The sequence below is a fragment of the Podarcis cretensis genome (genome assembly GCF_951804945.1).
Source record: "Podarcis cretensis genome assembly, chromosome: Z".
In the NCBI taxonomy this organism is placed as follows: Eukaryota; Metazoa; Chordata; class Lepidosauria; order Squamata; family Lacertidae; genus Podarcis; species Podarcis cretensis.
Genome location: NC_137184.1, coordinates 27,916,738 through 27,941,334, shown reverse-complemented (window position 1 = coordinate 27,941,334; position 24,597 = coordinate 27,916,738). Strand labels below are relative to the sequence as shown.

Sequence of the window (24,597 nt, the reverse complement as noted above, 5' to 3'; positions counted from 1 at the left end):
CCGACCTCCCCGCTGCACCAAGGATTCCCTGTCTGAGCTGCTTCAGGTCGTGGCGGATTTTCTCCTGGAGACACCTAGTTTGGTTGTCCTAGGAGATTTTAACATCCATGCCGACACGACCTTACAAGGGGCTGCTCGGGACTTCGTGGAAAGCATGGCCTCCATGGGGCTGTCCCTGAATAAGTTTGGCCCAACTCATAGTCATGGACATGCCTTAGACCTGGTGTTCACCTCTAGTGACGTGGGTGATCTGACACTAAGTAAAAGTGAAACAAAAGAAGTGCCATGGTCAGATCACTTCCTGGTGCAACTGGACTTCTCCGCGACCCTTCCCCTCTGCAGGGAGGTGGGACCAATTCGGATGGTCCGCCCCCGCCACTTAATGGATCCAAATGGTTTCCAGAGAGTGGTAGGGGATGCTTTATCCCATGTTGATGGCCTTTCAGCTGATTCCCTGGTGGCCCGCTGGAATGCGGAGTTAACCAGGGCTATCGACTGTCTGGCTCCGAAGCGCCCTTTCCGACTGTATGGAGCCCGGACAGCTCCGTGGTTTTCTTCGGAGCTGAGGGCGATGAAACAATCGCTGAGACGGCTAGAGCGTCGGTGGCAAAAAACTCACTCCGAATCTGACCGGACACAGGTTAGAGCTCAACGTCGAGCCTACCAAGTGGCGAGAGCGACGGCGAAGAAGACTTTCTTCACCGCCTCTATTGCATCTGCAGAAAATAGTAGCAGGTGACTCTTTCAGGTGGTTCGTAATTTAACGGAACCACCTTTACCACCGGGGCCTTGTAAAGACCCCAAGATCTCCTGCAACGATTTTGCAAAGTTTTTTGCAGATAAAATCACTCATATTCGGAAGGAGCTAGACACCACCGTGGGAGCAGTGCTGGGGCGGGAGAGTGCTAGAGCTCTGTCTGGTCAAGTTGCATGGAATCAATTTCAATCCGTTACCCCCGAGGATGTGGACAGGCTGCTTGGATGCGTGAAACCAACCACCTGTCTCCTGGATCCTTGCCCATCCTGGCTAATAAAAGCAAGCCGGGAAGGGCTGGGCGATGGGCTCTGCGGGGTGGTGAATGCTTCCCTCTGTGAGGGAACATTCCCAGATCCGCTGAAAGAGGCGGTCATTAAACCGCTTCTTAAAAAACCATCTTTAGACCCGGCCAGTATGGCCAACTATCGCCCAGTCTCAAATCTTCCTTTCTTGGGCAAGGTGATTGAGCGCGTGGTTGCTGAACAACTCCAGGCACGCCTGGAGGATGCGGACCATTTGGATCCCTTCCAATCGGGATTCAGGCCTCATCATGGGACTGAAACTGCCTTGGTCGCGCTGGTTGATGATCTCCGGCGAGCTAGGGACAAAGGTGAGAGTTGTTTCCTAGTTCTGCTGGATCTCTCAGTGGCGTTTGATACAATCGACCATAACATCCTTCTGGACCGTCTAGAGGGGCTGGGAGCTGGGGGCACTGTTATACAGTGGTTCCGCTCCTTCCTCCTGGGCCGTGTTCAGAAAGTGGTGGTGGGGGATGAGTGTTCAGACCCCTGGGCCCTCACTTGTGGGGTGCCTCAGGGTTCCGTCCTCTCCCCCATGCTTTTTAACATCTATATGAAGCCGCTGGGAGAGATCATCAGGGGGTTTGGACTGGGTGTCCATCAATATGCAGATGATACCCAGCTCTACCTCTCCTTCAAATCAGAACCAGTGAAGGCGGTGAAGGTCCTGTGTGAGTGCCTGGAGGCGGTTGGAGGATGGATGGCGGCTAATGGATTGGGGTTGAATCCTGACAAGACAGAAGTACTCTTTTTGGGGGACAGGGGGCGGGCAGGTGTGGAGGACTCCCTGGTCCTGAATAGGGTAACTGTGCCCCTGAAGGACCAGGTGCGCAGCCTGGGAGTCATTTTGGACTCACAGCTGTCCATGGAGGCGCAGGTCAATTCTGTATCCAGGGCAGCTGTCTACCAACTCCACCTGGTACGCAGGCTGAGACCCTACCTGCCTGTGGACTGTCTCGCCAAAGTGGTGCATGCTCTGGTTATCTCCCGCTTGGACTACTGCAATGCGCTCTACGTGGGGCTACCTTTGAAGGTGACTCGGAAACTACAACTAATCCAGAATGCGGCAGCTAGACTGGTGACTGGGGGCGGCCGCCGAGACCACATAACACCGGTCTTGAAAGACCTACATTGGCTCCCAGTACGTTTCCGAGCACAATTCAAAGTGCTGGTGTTGACCTTTAAAGCCCTAAACGGCCTCGGCCCAGTATACCTGAAGGAGCGTCTCACCCCCATCGTTCTGCCCGGACGCTGAGGTCCAGCGCCGAGGGCCTTCTGGCGGTTCCTTCATTGCGAGAAGCAAAGCTACAGGGAACCAGGCAGAGGGCCTTCTCGGTAGTGGCGCCCGCCCTGTGGAATGCCCTTCCAGCAGATGTCAAAGCAATAAATAACTACCTGACATTCAGAAGACATCTTAAGGCAGCCCTGTTCAGGGAAGTTTTTAATCTGTGATATTTTAGTGTATTTTTGGTTTTTATGGAAGCCGCCCAGAGTGGCTGGGGAGACCCAGCCAGATGGGCGGGGTACAAATAAATTATTATTATTATTATTATTATTATTATTATTATTATTATTATTATTTTGGTCACTCTCAGTTTCCCATTGTTCTGATATTGGGCTCAGTTCTCCAAAAAAATTCTCTCTCTCTCTCTCTCTCTCTCACACACACACACATACACACACACACTCGTAATGAAAATTTGTTAGCGTTTTAGTGCAAGTATCTCCTAATACACATCTTTTTGAAGGGCTATTTCTGCCAATACAATGTATTTTTGTATGTCATTTTCACAAATATATATATTTACCACAGTCTATGCATTTTTGTATGCATTACTTGGCTGTAGAAGGTGCATTGCAAAATTCAGAGAAGTATGAACTTTGAAGGATGGTTGTGCTTTGGCTTGTGAATGTGGAGAAGTGTGAATTAGGGAGATGTGAATGGAATCGAATTTCTCCCCTAACCCTACTTGCAAACGAGTTATAACTTTTTTCTTTTTTAAAAATCTAATTAGGGAATCCCATGACTAGTTATGTGTACCAATGAAAGCAACATAAAACCACTCAGGTTTCAGAAAGTCATCAAAAGGTGAGTTTGTATCATGACCACAGAGCAGCAAAATAGGTATTGATCCTCCCCTTCATTTCATTTGAACAAGCTCTAGTGGCTTCTTGAGCCTGTAAGACACTGAGCATTCCTAATTCATTCCCTTTCCAAGTAAAACTGGCTGGTTTAAGAGGCTTCAAAGTGACTCTTAGTACACCACTGCTGCAGCATCTGTCAATGAATCGGGTGCAGCAGGAATGTACAAGCTGTGCATGTGGGGAAAGCTTTTGCAAACACTATCCATGGAGCTTGCTTTTCGGACATTGAGGCAGATGGTGGTGTATATCAAGAGTGTTGTATCCCCTCTCTCTGAAATGTCTGAAGCTGCTCCCAGAGACAGACTAAACTATAGGCCCGTTTTTGGCCCCCAAATGTTTACATGTTGCTCTCTTTGCTGCACAGACCAAACAAGCAACAAAAGATGACATTGGTTTCCAACCTGGGGCCCGTGAAGGCCTTCCCTGGTGCCTTCCCACCCCTTTTGTTTAAAGTAAGTCTCTAGCCCTTATGGAAAGTTATGAAACAAAGAGCGCTGGCAAAAGGCAACATTCACAGCATACATTTAAAGCATACATTTAAAACAGTACAGTACCACTCTAAACAGCCATGGCTTCCCCCAAAGATTTCTGGGAGCTGCAGTTTGTTAAAGATGCTGATAATTCTTAGGGGACCCCTATTGCCCCCCCAGAGCTAAAATTCCTATATTCCCCGTGATGGATTGGCTTTTAAACTGCTCTGGGAATTGCAAGACTGTGAAAGGAACTGGAGTCTCCTAATAACTCACAGCACCCTTAACAAAATATAACTTCCAGAAGTATTTGGAATGGAGCGACGATTGCTTGAAGTGGTGCTCTCTCCAATCCAGACCAAAATATCTAGAGTTGAAGCTCTGGGGCTGGCTGAAGGCAAGGTGTTGCTGTTGCGCCACCCTACACTTCAGTTGTTGGGCAGGGAGGTTGAGCAGCCTAAATGAAGCCCCGCTGTGCCTCAGGTCTCTTTGGGGCTTCCACAGCCATCATTGACATCCTCTTTGGGCTCTGGGGAGGATCTCCTCATGAGCCACAAGAACTCTCCTGCCATTTCCTGGTATGATTCTATTTATTTATTTCCCATAGTTGCATATATACAGATGGTTGCACGTGAGTAGAACACACGTACTGTAAGTATGTGGGTGGGTGTGCCTGTAATTGAGAGGCCTCTGATGAGATGTCCTGACATATTGTAATTCTCTTCAAACAAGATAGGAGTAGTAGATAAGGGTGATGGCACTGGAGGTTTAGGCAGTGCTTCCCGGTGTCGATTTTCCAGTGCAGATTACACTCCTCCCTGGAGCTGCTATTAGCTGAGGAGAGGAAATATGTGGGCCCCTTTATAGTACCTGTATGCTTACCACTCTGCAATTAATAACAGCTCCAGTCTGTGTGTATATACTTAACCCTCTTCTTTTGGCTCATTCAGACCTCATGTGGATGTTTATAGGGCGGCAGTGGTGGTGGTGAGATTTCAGGAGATCATAGATCTCTCATTATAACAATTAGTTTGTCCCTGTTATGTCCCTTCCAGGCACTGGTGGAAGTTGGGATGACTGAATTGAGCCTTCCTGTCCACATTCCTGAAACATACACAAATATATGAACAATTGCTAGAAATCTTAATGGGACTTCTCTCAGGACTGTCTTTTCAGCTCAACAAAATGCACGCAAACGTACTGAGACAGAATACAGATAGAATACAAGTTGGCTCAAGTCAGACACCATCCCAAACCATAGTTTGTACCAACTATAGTTTGGAACCCAAACCATGGTTTGAGTTTTCAAACATACCACAGGCAGACCCTGGTTTAGGGCTGCTTGTCTGCCTTCTTTTTTCATCCTCTCAGCACTCAGCTTCATAAGTTTACTCCCGTCTCTGTTGTGCAGCAGTCTCTGGAGGTAGAGGTGACCATTAACTACAGTTAGTTAATTCAGACATCGTCTCATATCATAGTCAGCACAAACCATGGTATTTACCTATGTCAAACCATTGTTTCTAATTCTGTCTTTTCCAGCCAGTCACAAACCATGGTTCTCAATTTGGAAATCACACCAAACCATAGTTTTACTTTATCCACATTTAGATGTGATGTCCGAACTGAGCCTATATGTAGTTTTGGATGTGGTGGGATCTCTTTATCAAGACTTATTTTTACCAGGAAAGGGAATACAGAATCTACTCAGGTGCTTACGTATTTTAAAAGGGGTTCTGGAAATCCATGTTTGAGAGAATGATATGTTCACATATGCATTTTTTTTGTTTTGTTTGGTAATTATTAATTGCAAAGCAGACATTTGGAAATATTTTTTACAGTGAATGCTTTAAAAAAAAATCTGTTTCAGGAAGGAAGATTGTTAAGAACCTTTTAAATAAGATTGGGTTTATTATCATTGTCATTGTGTAAATATGAGGAGTTTATATCTGAAATGTGTATTAGGCTCAGAGCAGTGGCGTAGCGTGGGTTGTCAGCACCCGGGGCAAGGCAAGTAATTTGCGCCCCCTAACCCTGGATTTGCGCCCCCTAACCCTAACCCTATCCCTAACCCCCAGATGTTGCACCCGGTGCGGCCGGCCCCCCTTGCACCCCCCACGCTACGCCACTGGCTCAGGGATCCACAAATTCACACACCAGCTTACCATTAGGTAAGTGCCTCTACTCCTTAGTGAACAGGACCCCGGGCACAAACCAGTTTTATAATTAGCAGTTTTTAAGAAGTGAGTAGTAGCAGGAATACCCTCTGAGTAGAACAAGAAAAGCTCTTATTTTGTACTTTCTACATGTCATTGCATTGTCCTGTCCCCTGCAGCCCTCTGTGTATGCCAGAGGACCCAAGTGAGGGGAGGTGATTGGTAGTGGCCACATATAATGGATGGCCAATAAGCCAAACCAACACTTTTTGATCCATTATTAATTTTATAAGGATTCTATCTCCCTTGCCCTTAAAAACAGCTTGTACAGCTTGAAATAAGTTGTCTAAGTAAATATTTATTGCATCACTGCTTGATGCTATTTGTAATTTTGTTTTTGGTTGCTACAGCTATTTGCTTTCATGTACATGCAGAGAAATTTTAGGTGTTTCCAACTGATGTGCGATTGCCAACATGCGGGTCCTTTTGGACCCGGAAGAAGGAAGAACAGATATGTCACAGGGCGGAGCAGGCTTATATATGCTCCGCCAACACGTGAGGGGGCAGGCAGAAACAAAACCCCCACGCAAAATGTTTGCCGCCTGTATTAACGTGTGTATTTTTTTAATTCTTGATGTGGAAATTGACAAGTCATTTGCACAGCAGTATTTGGTGGTATACCTGTGCATATTACTCTGGGAAGGTGACCAGAAATCCCTCTCCCTTTCCTGCTTTTTAGCAAGCTAGTAGCCATGCCAGTGTTTGTCTCATAAATTTCATTATGTGCTTACTTCATGCATAAAGTGAGTACAAGCTTTCTCCAACACTGTGATTAAACCATTGGGTTGGGAGGGGGGAAACACCATGAAGCAACACTCATGAGCTCAGAAGAACATTGGGGTGGATCCAAAACCATCCTTTTGTATGCAGAACTTATTCTGCATTCACAGAAAATTCTCGCTTTGTGCTAGAGCACCAAGTGGGGCAACAAGTTATACCAAAAAAGGATCCCCCGTCCAGTGGCGTAGCGTGGGGGGTGCAGGGGGGGCCGGCCGCACCGGGCACAACATCTGGGGGTTAGGGTTAGGGGGCGCAAATCCACGGGTTAGGGGGCGCAAATCCACGGGTTAGGGGGCACAAATTACTTGCCTTGCCCCGGGTGCTGACAACCCACGCTACGCCACTGCCCCCGTCCCTTGCACAAGGGAAGTGTGAAAACGATTGAGCTACCTGTTAAACCGCTTCACAAACTCTTGCAGAAAAATGCCAGTAGCTATCGGTATTTTCTTTCTGCTCTTTGGCTCTTTAGATCCAACCCCCAATGCATTTAAAAAGCCTAAAAATGAAGATGATGTGTATTGCGAAAAGAACTAAGGGGTTTGTAGCATCTTAAAGGCTAATTTATTATAGCATACACGTTCCTGGACTACAGCTTACTTCATCAGATACATAATGTATCATCTTGCCAGCAGGTGTATTGTGATTCTTTCCTTTGTAGAATATAGTACCACTCCAGCAAGGAAGATGCATAAATGGAAGTGGGGAGGATATATTTTGCTGACGCTCCCTTTCTTCTGAAGCCTCTTGTGCCTGTGAAAGTTGGGTCCATGCAGTGCTCCCCCCCCCCCTTTTTAAAGAAAAAAAGTGCTGGTAGTCACCATGATGTTGTTACAGTAAGTGCCACACTTTTAACATTTTTTTTTAGGGGGAGAGGTGCTGGTACTGTGTACCCTTGAGTACTTCCAGAAAAAAGCACTGTCTCCATGGGTTTGGGAGCCTTTTGGTGCTAGAGGTGGTATGGGGGTTGGTGAAAATCACACACCCCTGCTTTTCCTTTTGCAGAAATGTATTTTATTGTTGAAATCTCACCATGTCAATCTTCTGGGATGTGTTAACAAGCATGTCCCCCCCCCCCCCCCGCCCCTTAAGAGGCAGCTTGTCATATTGAAAAGTTAATGCTCACAAAGCCACCATAAGAATTGTAAAACTGAGCATTAACACTTGGAATGTGGAATGTAACCCCCCCCCCTCCTCCGAGTTTAAAGTGCATGCTGTAGAGATGACTTGGATAACACAGATACGGAGATGAAATGCCACATTTCATCTTTGCATCACTCATAACTATGTCACCCAAAGCCCATTTAAATCCAATAGGCAACTCTTTCAGTGGCTCTCTGTCATTAGCTGTTAGCAGACATTTAGGCCTTTCTGCTCATTAGTGGTTTCTGCAAAAGGAGGGGGATCCTGACCTTAGCAGGAAACCTCTCCATTTCACATGTATTCCTAAGTTCAAACCATCTCTAAACCCGAGAGCTCCACGTTAATATAGAAAGGAACATAGAAAGCTGCCTTTTACCTGGGCAGACTGTTTCTCCATCTGGCCCAGTAATGCCTACTCTATAATGGACAGAGGCTTTCTGAGAGAGAAGAGTCTTTTCCATCCCTTGTTACCCAATCCTTTTAATTGGAGATCTCAGGGAATGAATCTGGGACCTTCTGCCTGCAAAAACCCATGCTCCACCACTGTGTTACAACCTCTCCAAGACAGTATGGCATAGTGGTTAGTGTGTTGGAATAACACACAGAAGACCTTGGACTAGTCGCTGGCTCTCAGCCTACTGTACCTCTCTGGTTGTGAGGATAAAATAGAAAGGGGAAGAGAACCACATATGCCACCTTGCGCTCTTTCGAGGAAATGTAAACAAACAAACAAATGTAAGTAATAGTAATTCCTTGCTCCCAGAGGAGGCACTGATGACCACTAACGTAGACAGCTTTTATTTGAAAGAGAATTAAGACAGATTCATGGAGGAGAGGGTTGCTAGCCGTAATATACTCTGACAACACACTGTGAGAACAGGATGTTGGACTAGATGGGCCATTGGCCTGATCCAGCAGGGCCTTCTTATGTTCTTATGTCTAATAATGAGGATGATGAGGATGTTTGAGTTGTGTAAGAGCCAATGAGATCCCACAGGTTCAGCATATTCTGTTTGGGCCCCTCAGTTTGGGCTAGAGATGGACAGTTACATGCTAGTCTCACATGTGAAGAAGAAGAAGAAGAAGAAGAAGAAGAAGAAGAAGAAGAAGAAGAAGAGGAGGAGGAGGAGTTTGGATTTGATATCCCGCCTTTCACTCCCCTTCAGGAGTCTCAAAGCGGCTAACATTCTCCTTTCCCTTCCTCCCCCACAACAAACACTCTGTGAGGTAAGTGGGGCTGAGAGACTTCTGAGAAGTGTGACTGGCCCAAGGTCATTCAAAGGTCCATCCCATCCAATCTATGCACCAATTTTTAGATTAAAAATTTCCCCTGAAAAACTGCATGTACTGTAAAGCATTGTTTTATCTCAGTGTATGCATTTCTAAAGTATCTTACTCTAAAACACACACATTACTGTGTTTGGATAAGATTTGTCAGTTGACAACTGTTTTGCAAGAACTGGAGAAATGTGAAATCTCAAAGATATTTAATGTCGTGAGCAGCTCTATAAATCTGAGAGATCAATTCCCACTGGATTTCATAGAAACTGAATTCCTCAATTATTGCTAATTTAGATCCTTCATCTAAAATAAAAATTATTTAGTCTAGAATAAGGATGGGGAGAAGGCGGGAGGAAGCAAGGAAAATAAGGTTTTGAAGACTATTAGAATGAACCAGAGTTTTCTTTTAATTTTTCTTTTATTATTATGTTGAATCTTTTTTATGTTTTTTTTCTTATGATTTTTGATATTGTTTGTATTTCTGATGTTTGTTGTTTGTTGTTTCGAAGTTTGTTATATTTTGTGAAACTTAATAAATATCATTAAAAAAAAAATAGAATAAGGATGGGGAAGTTGTGGGCCTCCAGGTGTTGCTGGACTACAACCTCCATCATCTCTGAGCATTGGCAATGCTGGCTGGGAGTTGGAGTCCAACAACATCTGGAAGACACCAGATTCCCCATCTCAGGGTTGCATCAGTGTTCAATGCTTTCTCTGCAGAAATATGAGAGGCCCTATATTTGTACAGACATTCTGCTGGATCTTGAAGACACACCTGTTTAGATCTCCTGATCTGATAGTTTTAATTGCTGTTTTAATTGTTTTGCTGTTTTAATGGGCTTGTTTTATCGTGCATTTTATTTATGGATGTTTTAATTGTTTTGATGAGATTGTTTTGGGTGTATTTTAACATGTGTGTATATATTTTTATATTTGGTTTTACACTTTAAAGCACTGTTTCCCAAACTTGGGACTCCAGCTGTTTTTGAACTATAATTCCCATCATCCCTAGCTAGCAAGACCAGTGGTATTGGATGATGGGAACTGTAGTCTGAAATCAGCTGGAGACCCAAGTTTGGGAAACAGTGCTTTAAACAGTTCAGAAGCTATTTTTGCAAGTAATTATTATTAATAATAATCTAATTAAATCCAATTATTTTCTCCCCAGTGGGGGCTTCTCTGAGTTTCTAAATGTGGATAATCAAATTTACCCTGCAATCTTCACAAACCATTTACAAAAATGAATCACCTTTTCTAGGTATGTGTAGCTCCATATTTTTCCATCTGCCCATGTTCTGGAAATGATCTTCCCACCTGGATCGTACTCCATCTTTTCAGTCCATGTCCCTCTCTGGATAAAGGTCACTAATCCAGAATGTGAGTAAGTGATGTTGACTTCATTGTATTTGTTGAGGGGAGACCAAAGGATTGGGCGGCCTGCCTGGTCGTAGAGAATCCGAAGAGTGAACTTCCGATGGTCGTCATAGATCTTCCCTGTTCTTGTGATGTGGTCAAAATCAATTGAGAGCAGGTTTCTGTTGTGGGCCTAATTTATAAAGCAAGAACAGCATCACAAATTCAACTGAAGCAATTCTGTAGATGAAGATATGCATTTTATTTATTTTGCATTTTTAAAAACCATGTCTTCATTCAAAATAAGGATTCCAAGGAGGCAGACTTCAAGATCGAATATAACTTTATATATATATATATATGATAAATGAATTATCTAACCACTTAAGATAGTACAATCAATTTGAAAACTCTGGGCAAAGAAAAACGTGTTATTCCAGAACCAAAAGCAATATAATAGTAGCACCAGTCTTACTTCCTCCAGGAGGGTGTATCAAAGCTGGACTGCCACCAAAAAGTCCCTCTTCACTATCAACACACACACATATTTGAAAGAACATCCAAGTGGTGTAGAGCATTAAAACAATAAACAATATCATTAAAACAAAACTAAAACACAAAACTAGTAAAATGGTAATAGAAAAGCAGATAAAAAGAAATAGAGGAATAGAGGAATCCTGGGAACTGAAGCCAATAAAATAGGGGCAAATCTTGAATCCTGTGTAAATAGGTATGTCTTTACAATATGTCTGGAGTAACTGATGGCAGAGGAAAGGGCATTTCACAGTTTGGGGGCAATAGCAGAATTGTGTGTGTTTGTTTCTGGTCTATTAAATTCTATAGCAGGCACCCCCAAACTCGGCCCTCCAGATGTTTTGGGACTACAATTTCCATCACCTCTGTTAGCTAGGGATGGTGGGAGTTGTAGTCCCAAAACATCTGGAGGACCGAGTTTGGGAATGCCTGTTCTATAGGGTGCAGCACGATGAGTAGAATTTTCCCAGTTGATCTAAGTGATCATTCAGGTCTGCTCAGGGGCAGGTCTTCTTTCTGGAATCTTGCCTCATTCTTACAGAGGAAACTCAGGTAAGGGCCTGAAATGAATATTTCAATTTACTGGCAGATTGGCAAACAGATACTTCTGGTTTCAGTCTCATGGTAACAAGCCTGATTATTTAATAATTCCCAGTAGCCTCATCCCTCCCATCTCTGGCCACACCCTTCCTTTCATGAAGCAGGTCACTGAAGTCCACTGTAACATAACTTTGGTTTCCTAGAACCTGACACTGCCATACACTCTCATTTTCATTCTGATTCAGGATGATATAAGTTTTCTCAAAGCTGTTATGTGCCAAAGCTCACCAGGGGTCTGGTGTCTAGGAAAACATGAAGCCTTGAGGCATGTGTTTTCCCCTCACTGGATTACTGCCAACTGTTCACTTCTACACCTTTGCAGCGAAAGAATGGTGTGACCCTGAGCATGAGTCACACCACTTTCAATATATTTTATTTATGCATTGCTTCACACTGCCAGAAGGTGTACCAAAGCGATTTACTGGGACAATACCACACAAAATATACAATCACAATCCATTAAAAACATATACCCAAATCTACAAAAATCATCCAACCATGTAAAACAGCAGTGGGGAACCTGCTAAAGTGCTCCAGATGTTGTTGGACTACAACTCCCATCAGCCCCAGCCAGCATGGCTATAGCCAATGAAAGCTGCAGCCTACCAATATATGGAGGGCCACAGGTGCCCCAACCCAACATTAAATAACCACCCCACCTGCATAAAGGCGAACACTAAAAAAATAAATGATCAAAAGCCAGACCTTTAGCCCTGTCCAAATTGCTTGGGAGAATAAATATATATTTGCCCAGTGCTGGAAGGGCAGCCCACAGAAAGCATGGGTCACTGCACAAGAGGAGGCTTGTTCTCTTGTTGCAATCTTCCAAACTTCTCCTGGTGTGGGGTGTATGCACAGAGCCTTAGTTCCAGGTAGGTTCATACAGGGGAAGTTGGTCCTTGAGGTATTGGAGACTTGAGCTATTAAAGCTTTATAGGTCGAAAACATAAATGCTATCATTTCTAATACACACACATCACTTACTCCCTATGCAGAAAACACCATCAGTTCCCCTCCCCACACATACAAGATCCACCCCAGTTCCTCCTTGCCCCTCTCTACTACCTAGGAATTTCCTCCAAGGCCAACCAGGACTCAGCCTAGCAAATTCTTTTTGTAAACAAGCAACCCCACCACAATCCATTTCTTTGCCATAGGCAAATGGACCATTCTTTCCTGTGTTACCCAGGATTCAGGTTTTGGTTTTTTTGCCAAGACCTACTGGTGCTCAACAGAGGGCTCATGCAGACTTCCTTTTGTGGTGTGTTTCTAGGCACAGTTCCATGTCTTAAAGCACTGTTTCTGAGCGCTTTCTTCTCTTGCCCTGGTGCTTTCCCCACTCTTTACCACTGAAATGGAGCAAATGGCAAAATGGCAACTCACTGAAAACCCAAATTGTTGTTTGTTCCAATTCAGCATTAAAGATCAGAATTTCACAAAGAAAGCACCAGGGCAAAAACAAAAAGAAACCCCACTTTAAAGTGCAGACCTGTGCCTAGAAAACATGGGGCCAATAGTGTGGATGAGCCGTGAATGATTGTTTTCCGTAACAGTACTGAATGCTAGAATATATGATGAAGATTTCCTCCATGCCTGTCCAGAGCAGTTTCCTCTCTGCACTATGCTACTGCAGCTTGTTTCCTCCCCACTCAGTATTAAGTAGGTGGGCACTTCTGAGCATGCACAAAGGGGTCTGCTCTCACTGCTAAGGAAATTTCCCCTGTCCCTTTCTTCACCAACCTGCTGTGCACACAGAGAACACAATAGGCAACTGTCTCAACAAATACTGAGGGATAAAATAAATGCAACAAATGGAATAAACAAATATGTACTGTATTTTTCGCTCTATAAGATGCACATTTCCCCCTCCAAAAATTAAAGGGAAATGTGTGTGCATCTTATGGAGTGAATGCAGGCCCCTTGGCTTCAGCGATAGCAACACGAAGCCTCCAAAGCGCAGTGGGACCGCGCTCTGGAGGCTTCGCATTGCTTTCGCTGAAGCCTGGAGAGTGAAAGGGGTCGGTGCGCCCCGACCCCTCTCTCTCTCCAGATAGCTGCCTGAAGCCTCCGGAGTGCAGCGGGAGCTCCCGCCGCGCTCTGGAGGCTTCAGGTTGCCTTCACTGAAGCCTGGAGAGCGAGAGGGGTCGGTGCGGACCAACCCCTCTCGCTCTCCAGGCTTCAAAGATAGCCGCCTGAAGCCTCCAGAGCTCAGCGGGAGCTCCCGCTGCGCTCCGGAGGCTTCGGGTTCCTTTCGCTGAAGGGTAGGTGCCCCTTCTCCCCCTCTAAAACAAGGTGCATCCTATGGTTGGGTGCGTCCCATAGAGCGGAAAATATGGTATCTGGAATCCCTAGATAGATGAGAAACCGCATGTGTAATCAGGAGACATAAGTGCAGTTGTTGTGGACTACAACTCCAGTCAGAGCTACTCTTAACACTTGCAGCTGCAATGGAACGACAATATGCTTTTCTTTACAGATTGCTGTACTTCATGCATTTTGCTCTTGCTGATCCTCAACTTGCCTTTGAAGAAAGCTGTTCTGTCACAGTAATCCTATGAGTTCTTGCAATATGCAAAGGGTAGTCAACATGCAGCTATTATGGACTCTAACTCCCATCAGCCCCAGCCAGCATAGCCAATAGTCAGGGATGACTGAAGCTGTAGTTTAATAACAACAAATGGAGGGCACAACATTTGGCTAATCCTACATATGGCATCTCCTACCTGCAAGTTAAGGCCACAGTATGAGTGGTGACAGAATGACATTCCACCAGGCACCAGCAGGAACAGGATAAGATGCACCATCCCTATCACCAACCTTGCAGTTAGGAAACCTGAAATTACTACCTACCACGTGGGACCTCTGAAAGCAGCTAAAATTGCTTGTTCCTACCAAATTTCATGTTTCAGCATGCTGGGACCAGTTTGATGGATAGCTCTGCATTCACAGGCAGCTGCGCAAGAGGGATTAATGACAGGAGCTCACTGAATGATGTGAAGGGAAAGTGTAAGCTGAAAAATTCAGAAGAAAATGTCTGTGATGGGAGGAACAGAGATGGGAGGATCACAGGGCAATCCAAATCTACCCTACCAAAGCTGGTATTTGTCCTTCCAGGAGAGGAGATAAAGCAGGGCTTGGGAACCTTTTTCAGGCAAAGGGCCACAATCCCTTCTGGGCAGTCTTCCAGGGGCCACATGGCAGCAATTGACAGAGCCAGAGGTAAACGTTCATGGATAAATGGGATGTGAATTTCACTTATGAATAACAGGCTAATTTTTATGCACAGTCACCCCCACCCGTCTCTATCCTCTCTCCAAGGAAGCAAGAAGCAATACTAGAGTTCAAGGACATATTCTAGCCAGGCAAATGCTATTGGAGCAGGAACCAGGAACCATGAGTATGCTAAGGGGCGGGGGGAGAGAGATGAAAAGGGCTGCATTTGGCCTCCAGGTCTCAGGGTCTCCACACTGAAAGTCTTCTTGGTCTAAAAATGCAGCTAAGAGAGGTGAAGGAAGAGCCCTTTATAACTAAACACAGCAAGGAAATTGTTCCACCTGAAATCACAGTTTGCATAGTAATGGCAAAGTTAAAAAGTTCTGGGCACAGAGAATACACTTAAGCTTGCTTAAAAGTCCCAGGATGTGGGTAGGAAAACCAGTGTGAGTTAACAACCTGTTAATCGAGTTAAAAGACCATCTGATAACAGTGGGAGACAGGCTCATATACCTCTGGATTGCACTCATTTTGTGTCTTTAAAAGTGCCATTAGTCAAGGTGAGTGTCTATCCTCAGGCAGTGGATTGGGATGAGTAGTCCCTTCAGATGTCTGCCTATGAACCGAACTGTGATCTGAAACTGGTTCATTCTGTGAAGGGATGGATAGCAGAGGGTGGCCTCCCATCATTTCTCCCCATTCACCACCACCTATGATTCTGTGTGTATCACTGCCATTTTGCTGCTCCCGGAAAGTAGAGTTGAGACTCTTGCAGGGTATTTCAAGTAACCTGTGCCTCATTCTAAGGAAGTGTCCTTTTCAGAGCAAAGTACTGTTGGTGAGGTAGCCCCAGAGAGCAGTAATTTAAATGGTATTTTCCACTGCAAAAAATGGCAGCAGTACAACAGCTCTTCAGGTCCAACTTGCCCACAGTGCCTTGCTCTGAGAATAGTCTCTGTGCCCCTCAGAGTGAAGCATGGCTGAGATGTCAAGCAGAGGGCCTTAAGGAGTGCCTGCAGGAGAAAGAAGATATGGGGGAGGTTGTTGCACATGCCTGGTGGTGGCAGGCTTCAGGTGGCAAAATGTCTCACACTGCTGCAAGAAAGATCCCCTTTCTAATCATGACTGGACTATGACAAACCCAGTATCCTATATGCCAACAGTAAGCTCATTCTCTCAAGTGCCAATTCTAATGTGCTGAAAATACTGGTATCATTCGCTCACAGTAAGCTCAAGGGAACCAGAGGGTTTCAGGACTCCCAATAAAAGTTAGTGGTGGTGAAATCAGAGCTTGGAAAGTGCGTTTTTAAAAGTTCTAGTTCAATGTGTCCAAAAGGGAAGAACCATATTTTTCCGTGTATAAGACCAGGTTTTTCCTCCTAAAAAATAATGTCAAAAATAAGGGGGGTGTCTTGTACACAGGGCCATCTCCTCCATTTTCTTAAATCTGAGTCACCCAAAATAGGGGGAGTCTTTACATGGGACGTCTTATAGACGGGAAAATATGATAATTCTAGTTCACATTCTTCCCTTTACAAAATGAACTAATTTGGTTTGCGCTCAGTTCACAGCTCTAACTCAAGTTCATCCAAATGATTCTTGGCAATATTTTTCAGCCCTCAGAATATTACAAGCTGCTGTGCTGATGTATAAAAAATACAGAGGTACCTCGGTTTTGGAACGTCTCTGTTGATAAATGTTTCGGAACCTGAATGCCATAAAACCAGCAGTAAATCCTTCAGTTTTTGAACGCGCCTTGGAAGTTGAACAGGAAACATAGCTTCCGTATTGAGTTTTTGGTTTTCGAACGTTTTGGAACTTGAATGGTCTTCCAGACCAGAATACGTTTGAAAACTGAGGTACCACTGTACTTAAGAAGACTAAGATAACACAAAAACACACTCAAAACTGGAATGTGAATTGTGTAGTCTATTTTACCCCAAAATTTAGATCTTTAAGCTTAGTAGGCCAAAGAGTATAAAGAGGAAAAAACACATGAACTTAAACTACAAATCGAGCAAATTTCTACACCAACACAATTTTAATCCATGTTCACTTTACTCAGCAATTATGGGAATTATGTTTAGGTATAATTCAGAGATATTGAACTAATTCAGTTAAATTCATTAAACTGAACTGGTTTATTCCAAGCACTGAGATAAGTATGTGTACACACACATGCATCTATTCGCTGGTACATTTTTCATAATCACCCTTTCCCCTTGCTGTAAGAAAAAATGGAATCCTGCTGGATTGGACCAAAGTTCTATCTAGTCCAATATACTGTTCCTCATAGTTGCCAATCAGATAACTCTGAGATGCCTCAAACATGAACCTAGGTGGAATCTAGACACATGTAAAAAACGCTGTGAAAATGCTTTTTTAAAAAAAGGTTTTGAAAAATACATTGAATTTGGCATAGCTCACTGTTGCCATTTAGTGTCACATTTGTATATTACAGATTACAACACATTTAAAACGTTTTATTTGCGGCTGTATAGCTGAGTCCCTAGATTTAGTTGGAAGGTGGAAGGAGAAAGACTGTGATGTCTTCTCTCTTACCAACATTCCAAACACAGTTTCTGGTAGTGGAGAAGCAATGTTCCTTGCCTCCTCTTCAGAGCATGGAAGCTGTGTTCAATTTGGGGAATGAAAAAGAAGGCCTAGATTTGCAAAGAGGATGGTTAATGTTGCAAACCACCCTGTAATCTTCAGATGAAGAGTGGTATATAAATTTAATAAATAATAAGGTGAGGAGTTGGGAAGAATAAATGAGTGAGACTGGGAAGGGGGAAGGACTGGAATATCCCATGCTTTCCTCCTCCCTTCGGATTTGACAGTTCTATCATAATCACTATGTACGTGGATCGTTGTCATTAGACCATTAGCTTGAATGCTAACTATTCACTGTACTCATCAAGGCTTCCCAAAGGAGTAATTCTGTCAAATGGAAAACAGATTTCCTAAAGCATTTTTCCTGCACATTATTTATGTCTTTGGGTCTTAAACTTAAGTCTGTTAATTAAACAGAAAAATATTGACCACCTGCCATAGGGAACTGTTAATACTCTGGTTAAAATACAAGCCATAAAGGCAAACTGGGTGTGATGGCAGCAGCTCTGTGTAAACACAGAACAGGAGATGCCAACACAATTAATCGGAGATGGGCTTGGAAAAGAACTTGGGGGGTCTGTCATAAAAGGGCAGCTCAAATGAGAGGCAAGCTTTTTAGGTCCCCTAATTCTTATTTAGTTCCAAAAATAGTTTCAAAAAATGACACTTCCCACTCCTTCCCTTTATTTCCAGTGAATTATGTTCATTCTCCCCTGCCCTTATTCCTGGGCATACTGTTATGTCAGAGCTGAGGAACCCTTTTCAGTCTGAGGGCCGCATTCCCTTGATGTCAGTCTTCCAAGGGCCATATGCCATTAGTAAGCGAAGCTGGAGACAAAAGTGGGTAGCACAATGGATGTACCTTTGTAAAGTAGGCTACCTTCCAGTCACACAGATGCAGAGCTAGCTGCTCTGGCACCCAGAGAAGCTCACATGCTGTGCACCCGGGGGCAGGAGGAGCATCCCAGGGGGGCAGGGCGGCGATTTCACCCCCCTCAGGGATGACACCTGGGGCAGACTGCACCCACCACACCTCCTTTCTCCACCAGTGGGCAGAGTCCTCCCAGTATCACAGTTCAAGAACACATTCCAGCCAGCGGAAACACTCATGGATCCTGAACAGTGAGGGGTGTGGTCTGCGAGGAGGGTGTAATCCAGGGAAGGGACATGGGTCTTAATTTTGGTCCACTTCCCCCAGGTCCACTTTTACTTCTGTAATTTACACATAAGTAGACCTACATGATAGTCCTCCTAGGACATTTTCACACTGCCACCTGTGCAATGTCTACAAATTTCAGTCAGCTGCCACTTGTCATTTTCCTTCTGGAAACAAACAAACAAACAAACAAACAAACAAACAAACAAACACTTACCCTAGGGCATAAAATATCTCTCGATGCCTATAATTTTCTAATGGGGCATGCTTATTACCTCAGCCCATGTTAGCAGAACGGGGTGTTACAAAATGGCATCATTCTTCCACATACAAACAGTCTAGGTTGGAAGAAACCAGATAATGTGGCTTGGGGACCCGGGACAGTTGTATTGCATGTTTGTTAATGGGATGAGAAACATGCCCCTCCCAACTCACTGAGAGGAACAGGGATCTCCTAATAACTCTTAGCCTTCTTAACTAACAATGTGTCTCTGGAGCCTAAGGGGAAGCCATGATTGTTTAATGTGGTATGATGACACTGCTTTGAATTTATATTGCATATTGGCCTTAAATGAACCATATATACTTGAATCCCTCCCACAAAATAGTGACAGACTGCACTAACCCCAGCTGCACTAACACGTTCATATAAATACAGGGAATCCTTCAGACTGTCTCAAACTGTTTAGGGATTGAAAGATCAGCACCAACACCATGTATTGGACACAAAAACAAATAGTCAGACAGCGCAGACAGGATAGCACAAGCATATTTACAATAACAGCAGCTTAACGTGATTCTCAGATGTGATTGCCTTCCCAAAGAATGCTTCATTTGACACATGAGATGAAAACCTTACCCGTAACCTTCTCTCAAATGCAGAGATATTGCCTTTGGTCTGTTCCTTCCTTTGTCTCCACTCAATAAGGTTGGAGTTATGCTCTCCGGGTAAAGAGATATTGCATTTTCCTAAAGTAGGATTGACAACGCCAGCTAGGATGTGAGGTTCTGTGTTCAGAGTGATCTCCATTCCGCTGGCAAAAGTGACTCTCAGTGACCCATCTGGACTGACCCGATATATATTCTGAATGTTGTCTGTCAGCAACAAAACAAGGAAGGGGAAAGAGTTCAGTTTTTTCAGCTTCATGAAGCAACTGCTATGTGTGCAAAGATTATATTTATGCATAGTCAGATAGCAGTAGGCATTGCCAACATCTGTAAGTCTTTGTAATTGGGGGGGGGGCGACCTCCCAGACGTTTAAGGCATACAGCTTATTGTTACCACACCCAGACCTTAGTAAATTTACATATTAGCAACACCCTTCATCTTAATTAAAGGTATTTTGCTTTCAGAGACCTTTCAACTTAAGAAACCTTAAGTTAGCCTTTGGTGTACTTCATTATTTACCACCTTTGGGTTGCTACTGAAAAACCAGTTGCCTGGGGGAATTTAATATGCAGCTAAAGTCAAAACTGGTGATTGTATAATTAAACAGCTAAAATGCAGCTGTGGAAATTGTACTAATATAACAACTGAGAGCATTGTAAGAAAGATGAAAATAATCTGAGTTAAAATGAAATGCCTGCATGTGCTATGAAATAGATATTGCAAAATGTATGTATGTATGTATATATGTATGATGGCATTATTGTTATTATTATTTATTGAGTTTATATATTGCCCTATACCCCGAGGTCTCAGGGCGGTTCACACAACAAAATTGAAGTATAAAACCACAAAATATATATAATAAAAATAAAAACAAGCCAATAACCACCCCCCCCCCCACAAAAAAACCCACATTTTAAAAAGACACAGGAGGTCAATCAAATCAACCAAAGGCTTGGTTAAAAAGGAACATTTTTGCCTGGCACCTAAAGGTGTATAATATTATATTCTGCCTTTCCTCCAAGGAACTCAAAGTGATTCTCCCTCTCTCCATTTTGGCCTAAAAAAACAACAAACAAAGGCCAAACCCTCAAAACTCCACATGGTATTTTGGCCTAACAACAACAACAACAACAACAAAGCGTGTTCTCCTTCATGTAGAGCACATGTTGCTGTGGGGGCCGACAGGACATTCCAAAGTTGTGGGGCGGGCTAATTGATCATTGGCCACTGTTGTGATTGGGCTTCCCTTGTTGTTGGGATGAAGTTAATGTTGCCATTTGCTGATTGACAGCCAGAAATGCTAAAACTCCCTGCACGAGGCGTAGAGTTTCCTCTTTTCGCCCCGTGCATCGGATTGCCCGTCCCCCCCTCCCTAGAATTAGGGTTGTTCGCTTTGACCTTGCTATGCCTGTCATGGGGTCATCTACTCTTGGGGCAGGGGCCTGGCAGGAATTTTGTCCATCTGGCTGATTGGCTGGGGCCATTTGGTTTTTGCCTACTGCGTAGCAAATCGTCACAACTTGTAAGGTTGCGGTTAGGCATTGGTTTATGGTTTGGTTGGTTGAGGGGCATGGATTGGCTGTGCCTGCCCCTCTAATGCTGCTGCTGCAAGGGATTCCATTAAAGGAATCGGGGGCTAACTATTGCTTGTCCACTCTGTCAAGGGGCTAGGGCCATGCAAGAGCTCCTGGTTGCATTTGGGGAGGGCTGAGGGCAAGTTCCCTGCTCCGTCGCTACCCCCAAGTGTATTCCCCTTTTCTGACTTTCGCAGGTGTGCGGAATGCCAGTCTGTCCCCCATTGGGGGGGGGGGCAGATAGTCACAACCAATGCCTAAGCAACCACTCACATTTTTGTATTTTAATAAAGTTGTGGCCAAAATTATGCCAAAAATCTTAAACAAAAATTTCTGTGTGATGTGTGAGTTATTGGGGTGGCCCTGGGGACCTCGACACACAACAACAACCCCACATGAAGTAGGTTGGCTGAGAGACTGTGAAGGGGACAAAGGCCACACAGTGAGCTTCATGGCTGAGAGGGGAGTGGAACCCTGGTCCCCCAGGTCTTGTCTGACACTCAAACCCAGAGGTTGAGAACCGAGGGCCTGAGAGCCAAAGGTACCCACTCCCCACCCCCAGGAATCTTTTTTGTTCAGATGGCAAAAGCCCATTCACTACTCAGAAGAACTCTGCTAAATGGCTACTTGTGGACACAGTGGTGGCAGAGCAGTAGGCTTTCTTCACATGGCAATGCTACCTCACACGTGTTTCCTCAGGTTCTGACTAAGATTTATGCCACTGCACTCTAGCTGTTGACTGTCCTGTTTCATCACATGCGGGTCACTAGAGTAACACAGTGACCTACGTGCTCCACAGCTACAATGAAGGCACCCAGGAGCATTGTGTCAATGGCTCTAGACATTTAAACATTCCACACTGTGACAGGAGTCTTGACAGGAGCACCAGCCATATCAGCCGGGAAATCCCCCCAGAGCATCCAGGAATCCTTCTGACTCCATAAGTATCTTAGGGCAGACCATCTCAATAGTTCCTTCACCTCTGCAGCATGAAGTTGCTGTGAAATAAAGCTTGGCTTTGTTCTTTAATAGAAAGGAAGAGGGTGATGCAGGGAGAGTCAACTTGGAAATGCTACCCCAATTCTTGAATATTCCAGTATCTAAAGTTTGGGCCGATGCTGGGGAAGCTGTGCCCCCCCAGAGGTTGTTGGACTCCCATCATCCCCATCCAGCATAGCTAATGGCTAGGGATGAAGGGAGTTGTAAACTAGCACATCTGAAGGGCAGATTTGCAATGAAAGGAAGTGTAACGATAGCGCTACCGCAAGTGTCCCAAGATGTGGCATTCAGTAGTACTGCAAGTTGATCCTAGGGTGCTGAAGATGAAGACGCCACATTTTATCATAATTTAACACGAACTAGAATAATTTTCCTAAATGCATTCAGCAAGCAGAAACTGCCAGAGTTCACGCAAGTGTGGTGAGGGGAAACTAAATGTACCTTGTTTTAATGTGTAGATAGTTGAGGTAGCTGAAAAATTTGTAGCTGTGATCACATTCTCCCTGTTTGAAGTGTCGATTTCAACTCTCATCAGTTTTTCTACGTCACTATGGAAGCTGCTGACCTCACCCGTTGGAAATGTTGCATTGGTTAAATGTCCATCAGAATCGTACCTGGGAAGAGAAAGAATTAAAGAAAGATATATATAAATATAAAATGTACTGAACAGACTTCTAGAGGAGGAGCCATTGCAGGTCGGCCGCATCTCTCAGGAGCTCCTGAAAGATGTAATTAAGTGGTGACTAATGGCAGAGATTGAGGGACGCAGGTGGCGCTGTGGGTTAAAGCCTCAGCGCCTAGGGCTTGCCGATCAAAAGGTCGGCGGTTCGAATCCATGCGGCGGGGTGCGCTCCCGCTGCTCGGTCCCAGTGCCTGCCAACCTAGCAGTTCGAAAGCACCTCCGGGTGCAAGTAGATAAATAGGGACCGCTTACCAGCGGGAAGGTAAACAGCGTTTCCGTGTGTGGCTCTGGCTCTGGCCAGAGCAGCGATGTCACGCTGGCCACGTGACCCGGAAGTGTCTCCGGACAGCGCTGGCCCCTGGCCTCTTAAGTGAGATGGGCGCACAACCCCAGAGTCTGTCAAGACTGGCCCGTACGGGCAGGGGTACCTTTACCTTTACCTTTAATGGCAGAGATTATCTGCTGCTTTTGTCTCTGTTGAACAGATATAATATTGGGATTAACTCCTAGATGCTCTATATGAATTACTCACTGACGTGGAATTAAGAAATCCTATCAGACAGGTGAGTGACCAGGAGTTGGAGTTATGATGTTGAAGAAGGAGATGGAATTCATGGAAGGAGGACTTAGTGTACAACATGGAATCAACTCAGAAGAAAAAGTCACCATGCCTCCTGCAGTACTTTTTGGAAAAAAAGAATGGAAATACAGGAAATGTGGGGGGGGGGGGGGACCCTAAATGACAAGGATGGAAGACCATGGCAACAGGCAATGGAATTGGAAGATATGGATACTTGTTTTGTTTCTGTTTTTTATTGTATGTTGAAAAGTCTTAATAAAATTATATTATTATTGTATATAAAGGCTTTTTTGAGACTTTTTAAAAGGCTTTTTTTGTACACACACACAAACACTTCTTTCTTAATTTTTTATCCTAACATATCAGAGATATGTATGTAATTTGCTTTATTTAATCCACATCTCCAACATTTATCCAATCTGAATATATATATTCAGTATTTACTATTGATAGAGGGTTTTAAAATAGTTGTCCTTGCGGTCTGCTGAAATTATATTAGAATGGACATTGTCTCAAATCCAGTTCCAATATTTCCTGGTTATTTTTTTTTTAAATCCAAATGTTGCACCCATGAACAGGCTGTGGATCCTGGCCTAAGAGAATTGAGCCCAGGAGCAGCAGAGTCTTCATGTTCTCAGCTGAAGCTAGATAGCCAGAGAGGTGACTGGATGAGGTTTATGACGATTAAAAAGTCCCTACTTCGTCTCTCCCCATTCCTCAAAAACATACACACATGTTGAATGTTGGCTGGCTGACATTTCTGATAATCACAAGCCCTCTTCCTCATTCATTCCCCTTCCTGAAATATATATATGCAGAATGTTGATGGGCCGACCCTTGCAACAATCATGGAGCCACTCCAAAAGTTGGCTTTTTGAAATGGAATACAACTTTTAAGCAGATAAAAATGTACAGTGCGTAAAAAAAGTCCACACGCACCTAAATGGATGCTGAATATAGTGTCTATGGGTCAGTATTGGAGCAAAGGTGGTGGGAAGGTTCTATACATTACCTTGGGCTTCTCCACACTTTGGCTTTTCTGGCTGTATTTCTGATGTTTTAATTATGTTGTATCATGTAATTACGATTCATTGTTGGTAAATTAATAAATAAAGCCGCTTTCCCCCCAGGAAAACTTGTTCTTTAGTGATAAATCAGAGCAAACAACAACTGGGTTTTCTGCAGATGGAAGTTCTGCTCTGCTTCAGCACAAAAGAGGCAATTTTCCTGGGGAAAGTGGCAGGGAAAGCACAGGACAAGCAGGTACCCACCTGAACCCATGTTTTCTAGGCATGGGACAACTGGAAGAGCAGACA

At 44.2% G+C, this 24,597-nt stretch overlaps 1 protein-coding gene and 1 long non-coding RNA gene across 11 annotated transcripts in view; one reads left to right on the top strand and one right to left on the bottom strand.

Annotated features, from left to right (window-relative positions):
* LOC307207744 overlaps positions 1-24,597 on the top strand; it is a 962,945-nt gene that overhangs the window by 34,943 nt on the left and 903,405 nt on the right. The window lies entirely within an intron of this gene.
* TENM1 (teneurin transmembrane protein 1) overlaps positions 1-24,597 on the bottom strand; it is a 399,682-nt gene that overhangs the window by 14,873 nt on the left and 360,212 nt on the right. For 7 of the 10 annotated variants that reach the window (XM_079961576.1, XM_079961581.1, XM_079961580.1 and 4 more), the window contains 4 exons: positions 22,461-22,633; positions 19,414-19,649; positions 10,335-10,631; positions 4,987-5,088 (listed from right to left, as the gene is read on the bottom strand). In XM_079961576.1, coding sequence (XP_079817702.1) covers positions 4,987-5,088; positions 10,335-10,631; positions 19,414-19,649; positions 22,461-22,633 — 808 coding nt within the window. The remainder of the gene's footprint in view (positions 1-4,986; positions 5,089-10,334; positions 10,632-19,413; positions 19,650-22,460; positions 22,634-24,597) is intronic. The other 3 variants (XM_079961584.1, XM_079961577.1, XM_079961585.1) reach the window with 1 other exon arrangement.